The following is a 13,605-nucleotide window of genomic DNA, read 5'->3' as shown; positions in this document are numbered from 1 at the left end:
ATTTCTTTGGAATAGGTTCACTATGTCATAATTATAATGATGGTATAAACTTTGAATTTTGGTTGACAATTTACAAATAGCAAGAAAACATGGTATATTTATTAATAATCAATATTACTACTAGCACTTTCCTTTTATTCATCTTTAAGACACCAATGAAACCAATAAATATTATTTATCACTAACATTCAGAATCTTCCTCCATTTGCCTTTATTTGTTATACTGTTATAAATAGGATCAAATATTCTAATATGACAATATTCTAATTCTTGGCTATTGGAAAATTGCCCCACTGTTTTAATAAGTTTGGGTTACTACAACAAAATACCAGAGGCTGCATAGTTCAAACAACAAATATTATTTCTCAAAGTTTTGGAGACTGCGAAGTTCAAGATCAAAGTGCCGACAGATTTGGTGTCTGGTAAGGACCCTGATTCAAAATGGCCATCCTCTTACTGTGTCCTCACATGGTGAAAGGGAAGAGGGAGCTTTCTCTCATAAGAGCACTAATTCCATTCAGGAGATTAGCTCATCTCTCAAGACACAATCACCTCTCAAGACACAATCACCTCTGACAGACCCATCTCCACACATCATACTAGTGATTATATTTAACATATGAATTTGGGAAGACATTTAGTCAGTAGCATCCACCATTTCTAAAATGGTCAGCAGTTCAGAAATAAGATTTTGTTAGGAAAACAAAATTAAAATCAAAATAAGTCTGTTGTTGTTGTGTTGTGTCCAACTCTTTGCAACCCCATGGACTGTGTCCTGCCAGGCTCCTCTGCCCATGAGATTTCCTAGGCAAGAACTGAAGTGGGTTGCCATTTCCTTCTCCAGGGGATCTTCCTGACCTAGGGATTAGACCTGGGTCTCCTGCATTGCAGGTGGATTCTTTACCACTAAGCCACCAAGGAAGCCCCAAATTATGTTGTTGTTCTGTCGCCTAGTCGTGTCTGACTCTTTGCAACTCCATGGACTGCAGCATGCCAGGCCTCCCTGTCCCTCACCATCTCCCAAAGTTTGCTGATGCCATGGACATGAATTTGTCTAGTCCAGTTTAAATAAAACACTGCTGAAATAATTGTGCATACACAGGAAAGAAGACCAATACATGTAGATTATCTTACAACTTTAGAATGACAGAAAAATAAAACCCTAAAGAATAACTGTATTTAAAATATACTGTCTAAAATATTAAACAGCAAGTACTCTAAAAGTTTCTTTGGCAAAAATGTAATGTTTCAACAAATAAGACATAAATATATAAAGATTTCTAATCTTAGAGGTTTTAAATGGTCATTTGCAACACAGTAGAACTTGCCAAGGAAACCTTAGAGATTACATAGATAAATGTATTATTTATTTTACAGAAAAGGAAGCCAGGTCCAGAGAGGTTAAATGCCTGCCTAAGCTGAAACTCCAATATTTTGGCCACCTGATGTGAAGAGCTGACTCATTTGAAAAGACCCTGATGCTGGGAAAGATTGAGGGCAGGAGGAGAAGGGGACAACAGAGGATGAGATGGTTGGATGGCATCATCAATGCAATGCACATGGGTTTGGGTGAACTCTGGGAGTTGGTGATGGACAGGGAGGCCTGGCGTGCTGCAGTTCATGGGGTCACAAAGAGTCGGACACGACTGAGCGACTGAACTGAACTGAACTGAACTGAAGTAAGGACAGAGCCAGGATATGACCCCAGGTCTCTGCCTAATAAACAGTCCAGAACTTTCTGCATGACACCAAGCTACATTTCATGTCTTTGTTTGTTTATCTGTTGAAAGACCAGCACTCTCTCACTAACTGCACTGGCGCCATCACCCGTTTCCTACCTCCTCCTGGGACTGGTTGAATCGCTCTATCAGTTGTGCTTGTGCCAGCATTACTCTTTCCAGTTCATCCGACTTCTTTTTCATTTCCTTCCTCAGGTCCTCTGAGACGGAACCATTACTGTCAATTTCCTTCTTCAGACGTGATTCAAATTCTACAACCAAATTTTTAAGGTTTTCAATTTCTTTCTCCTTTAACGCAGATTCCTCAGTATATTGAACATGGGATTCGCGGAGTTTTTCTTCAAGAGCAGCGAGTTTTAGTCTTAGATCTTTAGTAGCACCTTCGATTAAGTTGGATATCTGTAAGATAAGTCTTGCATTAGTTTATAGGTAATAGTCTCTAGGTATCCACAGAATTCTCTTGGTTTTAAGAGGTTTATTCTAAATAATTGGTGTTCTCTTCTGATCTGATTGAAACAAATCTTATGACACATATAGGCCTTCACAATTTTAAAAGTTAAGACTAAGATTTTATTTTTATCACCGAAAATGGAATTGCATTAATCACTTGAACATACTTTGAAATACCTAAATCTTTGTAACTGAACTGAACTACCAAGGACAACTCAAGTCTTGATCAAGTGCCTGTCTGGACTCATTTTAGGGTGACTTTGGGACCTGATGTTTGGGGATGCATGTAGGAGAGCATCATAGCTACAGTCAGTCAGTCAGTTCAGTCACTCAGTCCTGTCTGACTCTTTGTGACCCCATGGACTGTGGCATGCTGGGCCTCCCTGTCCATCACCAACTCCCGGAGTTTACTCAAACTCATGTCCATTGAGTTGGTGATGCCATCCAACCATCTCATCCTCTGTCATCCCCTTCTTCTCCTGCCTTCAATCTTTCCCAGCATCAGGGTTTTTTCAAATGAGTTAGTTCTTCACATCAGGTGGCCAAAGTATTGGAGTTTCAGCTTCAGAATCAGTCCTTCCGATGAATATTCAGGACTGATTTCCTTTAGGATGGACTGATTGGATCTTCTTGCAGTCCAAGGGACTCTCAAGAGGTTTCTCCAACATCACAGTTCAAAAGCATCAATTCTTCAGTGCTACAGTCTACTCAAATCATACTAGTAAGGTTTCCTTTGATGTATTTTTTTTTTCATCCTTGTATATGATGATTGAAGGTACTCTAGATACCATACCTTCTATAGTAGCCTTGCCCAATAGAACTTTCTTCAGTGACAGAATACATGAGCAAATTGGGAAAAGTCACCAGTGGCCATAGGACTGGAAAATGTCAGTTTTCATTCCAGTCTCAAAGAAGGGCAATGCCAAAGAATGTTCAAACTACCATACAGTATGTGAACTGAGAACTTCCAGATGTACAAGCTGATTTAGAAAAGGCAGAGGAAGTAGAGATCAAATTGCCAATATTTGTTGGATTATAGAGAAAGAAAAGAAACCCCAGAAAAGTATCTACTTCTGCTTCATTGACTATGTTAAAGCCTTTGACTATGTGGATCACAACAAACTGGAAAATTCTTAAAAAAGATAGGAATACAAGACCACTTTACCTGCCTCCTGAGAAACCTGTATGTGGGTCAATAAACAACATATAGGACCAGATATGGAACAATGGACTGTTTCAAAATAGGGAAAGGAGTACCTCAAGGCTCTACATTGTCACCCTGCTTATTTAACTTATATACAGAGTATATCATGTGAAAGGTGGCCTGGATGAAGCACAAGCTGGAATCAAGACTGCTGGAGAAATATCAACAACCCCAGATATGCAGATGATACCGCTCCAGTGGCAGAAAGTGAAGAGAAACTGAAGTGTTTCTTGATGAAGGTGAAAGAGGAGAGGGAAAAGCTGGCTTGAAACTCAATATTAAAAAAACTAAGATCATGGCTGGTCCCATCACTTCACAGTACATAGCTGGGGGAAAAATGGAAACAGTGACAGACTTTATTTTCTTGGGCTCCGAAAATCACTGCAGATGGTGACTGCAGCCATGAAATTACAAGATGCTTGCTCCTTGGAAGAAAAGCTATGACAAACCTGGACAGCATATTTAAAAGCAGAGGCATCACTTTGCTGACAAAGGTCCATATAATCAAAGCTATGGTTTTTCCAGGAATCATGTAGAGATGTGAGAGCTGTACCATAAAGAAGGCTGAGCCCTGAAGAACCTATGCTTTCGAACTGTGGTGCTAGAGAAGACTCTTGAGAGTCTCTTGGACAGCAAGGAGATGAAGCCAGTCAATCCTAAAGGAAATCAACCCTGAATATTCACTGGTGGGACTGATGTTGAAGCTGAAGCTCCAATACTTTAGCTACTTGATGAGAAAAGCTGACTCATTGGAAAAGACCCTGATGCTGGTAAAGACTGAAGCCGAAAGGAGAAGGGGGCGGCAGAGAATGAGATGATTAGATAGAGTCACCGACTCAATGGACATGAATTTGAATAGACTCCACGAAACAGTGAAGGACTGGGGAGCCTGGTGTGTTGCAGTCCATGGGGTTGCAAAGAGTCAGACACAACTTAGTGACTGAACAACAAGAAGAAATATTCTGCACTGTCTTATGTGGTAGCCACTACCCACATGTGACTATTGATAGTGGTGTACTGGTAAATACTTCCCTGATAGCTCAACTGGTAAAGAATCAGCCTGCAATGCAGGAGACCCTGGTTTGATTTCTGGGTCAGGAAGATCTGCTGGAGAAGGGATAGGCTACCTATTGTGGTACTCTTGGGCTTTCCTTGTGGCTCAGCTGGTAAAGAATCCACCCGCAATGTGGGAGACCTGGGTTTGATCCCTGCCCTGGAGAATTCCATGGACTATAAAGTCCATGGGGGTCGCAAAGAGTCAGACACGACTGCATTGGTAAATATTTAACAATGGACTCTCACACACACACACAGAAGTCAGATTTGTATTCAATTTCCATGATGTAAACACTCTCACCATGACCAATTCAAAGCTATGAAGGTGAAATCACTGATCATTAAACCGAGAAGAAATGTTAACAGTAGGCTCTCACTTGCTAGTATGGGCTATTGCACCCTTAAAATGTGGCAAACATGAGTGAGGAACTCAATTTTCAATTTTATTTAATTTTAATTAATTGAAACTTAAGTAGGCACATAAGTTACTATATTAAACAATGCAGTTCTAGAGGATACCAGAATACTTTGAAAATATACTGCTTCTGAAGGTGGTACCTCCAGACAAAGAGAGGAAAGAACAACTTGAGAAACTTCTCAGTGTCACAGCATCTTTAGAAGGGAAAAGATTGCTTATTTTTCTCCTTAAAAAAGCAAAACAAATAACACAAAACATACCAAGAAGAGCAAAGCTGCTTCTGACAAAACATATCATTTTTTATGCTACGGATATTGTCATATTATAAATATTAGTACAGCAAGAAATCAGCCCATGAAGAATCTGGAAAGCATTTACAGACTAAAGTTCCAAGGATTTTGTGAACCATTACTTAAGAGTTATGTACCCCAAATTTGTTTCAAATGTTAAATTTACATTAACAATAACTTTTACAAGAAATCTATTCGCCACAGTTTTTATAAATTAATATTCCATTTTCTTCAATTAACCCAGGGAGGGAGAGGGTCACTTCTGGGTCTGAGCAGTAGTTTCCTTCATCCAGAGGAGAGCTGCCACTAAAACAGAGAAGGTTATCTTGGGAAGAGGAGGCTCACATGCTTTGATTTTTTAATAAGGGAGTCAACAGTAAAAAAAAAAAATCAAGAGAATTCACTCACAAAATCTGGACTTAGGATTGCTCTTGAAAGACTGTAGCCCCAGCAAGTTGGGGCCTGCCTTTCAGCATTCCCCTGCTGATGGTCCTGGGCCACATGGGAGAGTAACTAACAGCAGTCACAGGGTGAGGGGAAAAGGGGAGTGGGAGGGGCAGGAGCCGGGAAGTAAGGGCACGTCTAGGACAGGACTGTCCAGAAGAGGAGGAGAGGGCTTAGGTGAGCCGAGGCTACAACTCCCAGCGCATGCTCCATTGTCCCATTGTCCCAAATAGGACTGCACTTATAAAACACAAATTCAGAGATTAAATTATTATTAAGAATTTCAAGACAGCATTTGCAGAGCATTAAACCTGCAAGGTTTGTATGGGGACCTGTGATACCACATTCATGTGGCTGGCCCTGTCTATTCACAGTGAGCTACTGAAAAAACTACCATATCCCCTGTACAACAAAGTGGAGGCCGTAAATCTCATTTAATGCTAATTTACATAAACTCTTAATGAGTTTATTCAAAATATAACTTTACCAGTAGGCCTTGGTTAATATACGCACACAAAAGATACACACACACACACACTCTACTTTCAAGTCTTATGAAAACAAGGGAACCTTGTCAAAACCTTATATTTTGTTTAGTATACATTGTTAAAGAAATTATGGAAGTCTGATATTTAAAAAATATTTCCCCTTCATTCAAAACTAAAATTGAAAATATTTGAAACTAAAGGGGATAGACTTTAGTTGTTGGTAAAATTTAGTTATGTAAAATACATCATTATCTTTTGTTGGACATTTGAGGTATTAGAATATCTAACCATGTTAATTATTAGTTACGTAATTTATGCTGTTTTAAAAATATGTTTATAAATAAATGTTTATTTAGTAGGAAAAATTCCATACATAGCTGGATTATATTCTTATGTAATTTATCTCAGTCATTCATTATGGAGAATAGCCAAATCATTCTATCTAAAAATAAGCTGTGATGACCATGAGGAAATCTATAGGAGTTAGAAATATAGTGTTGTCCTTAGGAGGAAATAACTAACATCTACAGTTTCAAATCCATTAAATAATGATGAGTACCATAATGACAGACCTTCATTTGTAGTTCTTCTTGTTCTTTCTTATACTTTTGGATTATTTCTTGGTGTTTTTCCTTTTCAATATCAAGTTCCAGTTTAGCTTCTTCCTTAAAGAGAAGAGCTTGCTCCTGAAATTCAACCAAATGTTGGGCTCTTTCCTTGGCAAATTCAGCTTCAATCTAGAAAATAGCATTTAACACACATACTATCATAAGTAAATTTAACACCATATAAGTAAATTAAGCCTGTTTTCAGACTCATTTTTTTCTCCCAGGTTTGTTGATATAATTGACATATAGTACCATATAAGTTTAAGGTGTACACTATAAAGATTTCACTTACATATATCCTGAAGTTATTATCACAAAAGTTTACAGAACATCCATCATCTCATATAGATAACAAAATTAAAGAAATAGAACTTTTCCTTGTGATGAGAACTCTTAGGGTCTAATCATTTAAAAATTCTAATTCTAACATGAATTTTTAAATTCTAATGTTAAAAAAAATCTGATTCAGAACTTGGACCAGAGAAGTTGACCTTGGGTCAAATATCTTCAGATCTTCTAAGACTTTTAAGACCTGTAAAATGAGTAGAGAAGTTAAGACAATATAAGTTTTCAGAAATACTAAAAGCTTAGTCTTCTGTACATTTATAATGTAAACTCTGTCCTTTGCCAAGGAAAAAAAAAGAAAAAAAGATTTTGAGGCTCTCACACTAAGTTCTGTTGAAAACTCAAGAGTGGAAACAACATATAAATGCTGATTTTTTTTAAATGGGCCTTTCTTGATGGAGACCACAGACAGTTTTGGAGTCATAGATTATCATTTTAATGAGATTGAGGCCAGAAGGGTGATTGAAGGAAAACATAGTCAGTGATGCTTGAATCCATATTTCTACTCAGAACCACAATGCTGGAAGGGACCTTAAAAATCCCCTAGTTCATTTTCTCAAGCTTCCATGAATTGTGGAAGGATAAACAAAGGCTTTGGACTCAGAGTTTAAATCCTGGCTCTGAATCCTGGCTCTGCCACTCTAGCTGTGTGATCTTAAATTGTGACTGTAACCTCTCCCGGTGGGGTTATAACTGATTCCCTTGGGGGTTGTTATGAGGATTAAATGAGACGAAACATCTGTGTAAAGCTCTTGCAGGAGCAGGAATTCAATAGTCAGTGGAGATTACTTCTATACCCTGACTTCAATCTCTACCATGGAATCTGCACCAAATGATTATCTGCTCTATGCCTTGACACCACCAGAAACCATAACTCACTCCTTCCCCAGCAGGCACTTCCATTTTCAGACAGCGCTAAACATTAGGAAGCTTTTCCTTTAGTTGAGCCAACATCTCTCTCCCTGTGGTTTTTAGTCATTGGTTTTGGCTCTGCCTACTTGAGCAAGAGAGAACAAATCCATGAGTACTGGAGTCATTCACGCCTGGGAGTTTATCTAGTGGATTAGAGAAGGGATCCCAGTGACAGGTTGGCTCTAGATTTACATTGTGCCATTATAAATTATTTAGATTATAAATTCTAAGACCAAGTAAATGCAGATAACTTGGGAGAAAAACTGTCAAACCTGACTTACTGTGACTGTGATTCTCAAGCCAGTAAGAGAAGGAGAGAGGTCAACTTGAATTTCTCATGGGAAAACTAAAACTGGGAAACAGAAAGTTTGCTAAGGAACTTTGCAGGAAGCTCTTTAAATTACATAAAATGCAGACAGAAGACCAGCCTCAGTATGGGGTCAGTGGGGCTTATTGCACTGGTCATTTGCCTCAAGGCAAAGCATTTACGCTTATACTTACTGCACCGGAGTTGTTTTGGCTCTTTCAAAATAAATTTCTAGATTGTCTGGAGGAAAGAATACCGATAATCATTTAGGCACAGGACAGAATTGTTCAGATAGGTTGCTATCAGATTGTGAAAAGCAAGGAAAGCCTCAGGGCACTCAGAGAAAAAAGCAGATGTTCTTCAGAATTTCAGCTACTTTTGTTCTTGCCTTCTGGTAGCCATATAGATACATCATAGGTGTCTCAAACTGTCTGTACCATAGATCTTGACACAATCCCCCCACCTGTTCCTTCCTCAGTGCTCCCTATCTCAGGATGTGCACCACCGCCCATGGAGTTATTCAAATCAGTAACTGGAGCAATTGCCTTTCACACTTCTCTCTCCTTTACCTTCCACACCTAATCCACCATCAAGCCCTGCTCATTTTGCCTCCAAAAGATACAATGAATCTATTGATTTCTCTGCACCAGGATCACCACCATACTTGTGGTCACCACCACCTCCTGACTGGCCTCCTTACTTCTACTCCTGCCTCTCTCCAACCCCTGATACACAGCAGAGTGTTCTTCACAAACTATACATTGAATTCTTTTATTCCCTCTTGCTGGCTTTTCACTGCATTATAAAATCCAAACTCCCATACATTATCTTCTACTAGAACACCACCAGCCCCTATGACACCTTTACAAGAATCAACAAAGCCCACCTTCCTTAGATAAACACAGCCTTGGGCAGGGCATGGTGAGCAGAGCCCAGGCCTGGTTTCAGCTCCCTTCTCTCCCCTGGCCTGTGTATTATTCATGGCACAAGCAGGATACCATGTATGGCAGCCCTTGACTTCTCCAACCTGACTTTCAACCTGTATTTCCCATTTGACTACTGTGTTCTAGCCATGCTGGAATAGATATGTTAAGAACACATGAAAGGAGGAAATCAAATACAAAACATTCAGAAAACTTTGAGTTAATAGTCCACAAGATACGTTGACACTATTTTAAAAAAGAGAGTAAATAAACATTTTTTGAGAAGCTAAAGAAAAATTTGTGCTGAGGTACTAAAATGTCAAGTGTTCAAAAAATTTTGCTTGTGCAGTTAATTCATAGAGCCAAATAGCTATTTTAGGATAGAAAGACATCTTTCAAAATATGGACTCAAATTAAGAGAAGAAGAACGTGCACAAACAAGGTGGGACAGGACAAATTGTAAATTAGGTGACAGAAGGACTTGAGAAGAACTTTTAAAAACAGAAGTTATTTAAATTATGAGGAAAAGGTCATTTAGCAAATCAGCAGAGTCCCTTGAAGATGAAACAAAGGATGCATTCAGGGAAGGAAAGGGGGTGGCTGACTGGTTGAGTGAGTAGAATGTTCTGTTCTACCTGATCCAGGAAGAAAGGGCTCTTTGCCCCTGAACTATTCCTTGGAATAAACAGGTATAGGTAAGGAGAGAGGAAAAAAGGAAGGAACTGACAGAGGGTGGGAAAGAAAAAGCACTACAGATAGAAAGGAGAAGAGTGATATACTGATTTCATTTTTAATTTGTACAACCTGAGAAAGAGAAGCAAAGGGATGAACTTCAGGTGGAACTTCTAAATATTTAAGGACGCTGCAATGGCAAATCAAAAGCCATCTGAATGTGTTGACTGTAGCACAGAGAGATGACACTACCGGTTCCTTCAAGAACTGAAGAGTCTGAACAAAACGATGAGCCCACCAACAATGACTTGCTTAAGCTGGTATATTGTTATTGAGAAGATGAATTCATGCGAAATTGTCATGTTTATGTTTTCTACATGTTGATAACAGCTGTTTGTTTACAAAATCTTAGATGGCAGGACTCATGTTTATGAAAATTAAATAAATTAGGTGATGGTGCATACATAAAATATGAACTGCTTTCAGTTCAGTTCAGTTCAGTTCAGTCTCTCAGTCGTGTCCGACTCTTCGCAACCCCATGAATTGCAGCACGCCAGGCCTCCCTGTCCATCACCAACTCCCGGAGTTCACTCAAACTCATGTCCATTGAGTAGGTGATGCCATCCAGCCCTGGATGGGGGGATGACATCCTCTGTCGTCCCCTTCTCCTCCTGTCCCCAATCCCTCCCAGCATCAGGGTCTTTTCCAGTGAGTCAACTCTTCGCATGAGGTGGCCAAAGTATTGGAGTTTCAGCTTTAGCATCAGTCCTTCCAATGAACACCCAGGACTGATCTCCTTATATAATAGTAATTCTGATAATCTGAGGAAATTTTAATTAAAAAAAAAAGCATGAATAAAAATATGAGCTCAGGAGTTAGAGAAAGTAAAATCAATTGTTGTCTGTGTACACATTCCAGATTTTAGTTCATCCATATCTTCCTCTAGCTCAACTGTCTCATTTCTGAAGGCCTTCTGAAGACTTCAAAGCATTCTTAGTGTATTGTTTTTTTAAATCCTTTTTGTTTGTGTTGAAATGCATAATTAGTGTTTTATAATATTTGTTTCTAATGCTAATGTGCAAAATGCTATCTTTTCACTGTTTCCCAAGTGAGATCTTTCTGGTTGATTCTGATATCATTTTCTGTTTGTAGGGAAAGAGCAAATTAGCCAAGATGGTGGTGGTCAGACTCTCTCACCATGTCCTTTCACTCTTGCCCCATGTTTTGTAAATAATGATTATATAACAGTTGAGCTCACTTATAGCACCACACATGCACATCACAAGGTACTCACTTGGCCACTGGCTACCTTTGTTCTGTAAGCATATATAAGCTCCACCTGAAAAAGCCCTTGCAGTTACGTTTTGGCTGCGTTATGGCGGTGAGGCTGTGTTATGGCTGTGACAGCTGGGTCAACCACAAGAGGAGAGAATACAGCGTATCTGCTGCTAGTGCTGCTGTGCCAGTCAGGGGAAAATAAATGTGTTTGCAATTCCTACGACTCCTTGTGTTTTCTTCCAGCTTCCCTGCTTGTGCCTTGCCTAGCATGGGTTCAATGAACATTGTGCACAGTAAGATACAGTGAGACACTGTTCATGGAGGCAGACACCATGTTACAACATAATCACTTATTACTTGATGATCCCTTTAAAACCAAGGAAATTTCAGATGTCATTTAGAAATCAGACCACATGTTTATATTTGATGTACATTTATCATTAAACAAAATATTAATATACATCCTGAAAATGATTATGAATGAGTAAAAATTGCTCAGTCATGTTGGACTCTTTGCAACCTCATGGACTGTAGCCCGCCAGGCTCCTCCATCCATGGAATTTTCCAGGCAAGAATACTGGAGTGCGTTGCCATTCCCTTCTCCAGGGCGTCTTCCTGACGCAGGGATTGAACCCAGGTTTCTGGCATTGCAGACAGATTCTTTACTATCTGAGCCACCAGGGAAGCCCAAAAATGATTATACTATTTTCTAAAAGTTAGAAACAAATTGTAATTGAAAACTAGTATTTCAGATTATTTCTAAATTAACCACTGAATAACTATGTTATAAAAGTAGATGATTATTCAAACACTAGACTTTGTAATTAAAAATGCAAATGCTAAGGAATCAGACTAAGTATTGAAGTCCTGCCAAGAACCGAGGAAAACTGAGGACAGAGGAGAGAATGTTCACTGAGTACCTCATACAAGCTAGGTTGTATGGTATAGGGCTCTTTTCCTCTACTAACTCATTTAATTCTTACAATTCTGAAAGAATGTATAGTAATTATTGTTCCCACAGTATAGAGTAAGAAATAGGCTCAGAGAAATTTAGTATCTTCACCAAGATCTTAGAGCTGCCACGAGGTGGGGCAGGCTGTGCACTCAGATGTCTCTGGTGGACTCCGTAGCTCAGTGTGGTGAGTTTTCCCAGGCACCTTTTTTCCCCACACATTTACATGGCACAGTGGTTAAGGGAATGGAGTTGGTATTTATTTAGTTCAAAATATTGGGGTATTTTTTCCCAGATAACTTTCTGTTAATGAATTCTAATTTAATTCCATTGTGGTTAGAGAAAATACTTCATATGGCTTGAATTCTTTGTTGTTGTTGTTGTTCAGTTGTTCAGTTATGTCTGGACTGTAGCATGCCAGGCTTCCCTGTCCTTCATTGTCTCTTGGAGTTTATTCAAAGTCATGTCCAGTGAATTCTTTTACATTTGTTAAGACATTTATTCCCAGTATATGATCTACTTTAATAAATGTCCCATGCACACATGAGGAGAATGAATATTCTGCTGTTAAATGAAGAATTCTATATGTATCAAGTCATATTTGTTAATATTTCTTAAGAATAAACTATTTTACTATTTTCCATAGTATATATCCTTAATGGTTTTTCTGAGTATTGAGAGAGAGCTATTGACATCTCTGACTCTAAAGATTTGTCTATTTCTGCTTGCAGTTCTATCACTTTTTGCTTAATTTTTAAAGTTCTGTTTCTAGGTGAAAAAATGTTTAGGGTTAAATGTCCTCTTGGTGAACCAACCCCTTTATCATTATGAAATGACTTTCTTTATCTTTGGTAATATTCTAAATACTCTGGTTTCTTTCTCTGAACTCTATTTTGATTATAATGTAGCAACTCTAGCTTCTTTTTCAATCCATTACTTTTAGCCTTTTTGTTAAAATATTTCTTTATATAAAAATACATTTCTTATAGGCAACATATAGTAGAATCTTGCATTTTTATCCAACATGACAATCTGTCTTTTAATGGGGATATTTAGATGAGGGCTTGGCAAACTATGGCCCAAGACTAAACTTCAGCCATGCCCATTCATTTGCATATCATCTCTGGCTGCTTTTAAGCTACAGGGGCAGAGTGGAGTGGTTGCAACAGAGACTGTACGGTCCAGAAACCAAAAATATTTACTAATTGGACCTTTAATAGAAAAAGTTTGCTGATCTCTGGTTTAGAGCATTTATATTTAATTTGATTATTGATATGACTAGCTTTAAATCTGTCTTGCTATGTGCTTTCTATTTGACCCATCTCATTGTTTTCCCCTCTTTTTCTGTCTTCTTTTGCATTATTTTAAAATTCAATTTCCAATCCTTTGCTAGTTTATTAGCTATAACTCTTTGTTCTTCTATTTTTGTAATTGGTTTAGAGTTTACAGAATATATTTTTAACTTTATGCAGTCTATCTTCTAGTGATATATCACTTTATATATTGTATAAGAATCTAA

General features: G+C 38.4%; 1 protein-coding gene across 5 annotated transcripts in view; it reads right to left on the bottom strand.

Moving 5' to 3' along the window:
* The window catches only part of LEKR1 (leucine, glutamate and lysine rich 1), a 204,996-nt gene that overhangs the window by 17,971 nt on the left and 173,420 nt on the right, over window positions 1–13,605 (bottom strand). For 4 of the 5 annotated variants that reach the window (XM_086391695.1, XM_086391684.1, XM_086391656.1 and 1 more), the window contains 2 exons: window positions 6,662–6,826; window positions 1,839–2,138 (listed from right to left, as the gene is read on the bottom strand). In XM_086391695.1, coding sequence (XP_086247821.1) covers window positions 1,839–2,138; window positions 6,662–6,826 — 465 coding nt within the window. The remainder of the gene's footprint in view (window positions 1–1,838; window positions 2,139–6,661; window positions 6,827–13,605) is intronic. The other variant, XM_086391664.1, reaches the window with a different exon arrangement.

This window comes from Bos grunniens, chromosome 1, assembly GCF_055505025.1.
Source record: "Bos grunniens cultivar Pamir isolate PY7600 chromosome 1, Bosgru_T2T1.0, whole genome shotgun sequence".
In the NCBI taxonomy this organism is placed as follows: domain Eukaryota; kingdom Metazoa; phylum Chordata; class Mammalia; order Artiodactyla; family Bovidae; genus Bos; species Bos grunniens.
Note: the sequence above shows the minus strand (reverse complement) of the source record. Positions and strands in the feature narration are given on the sequence as shown.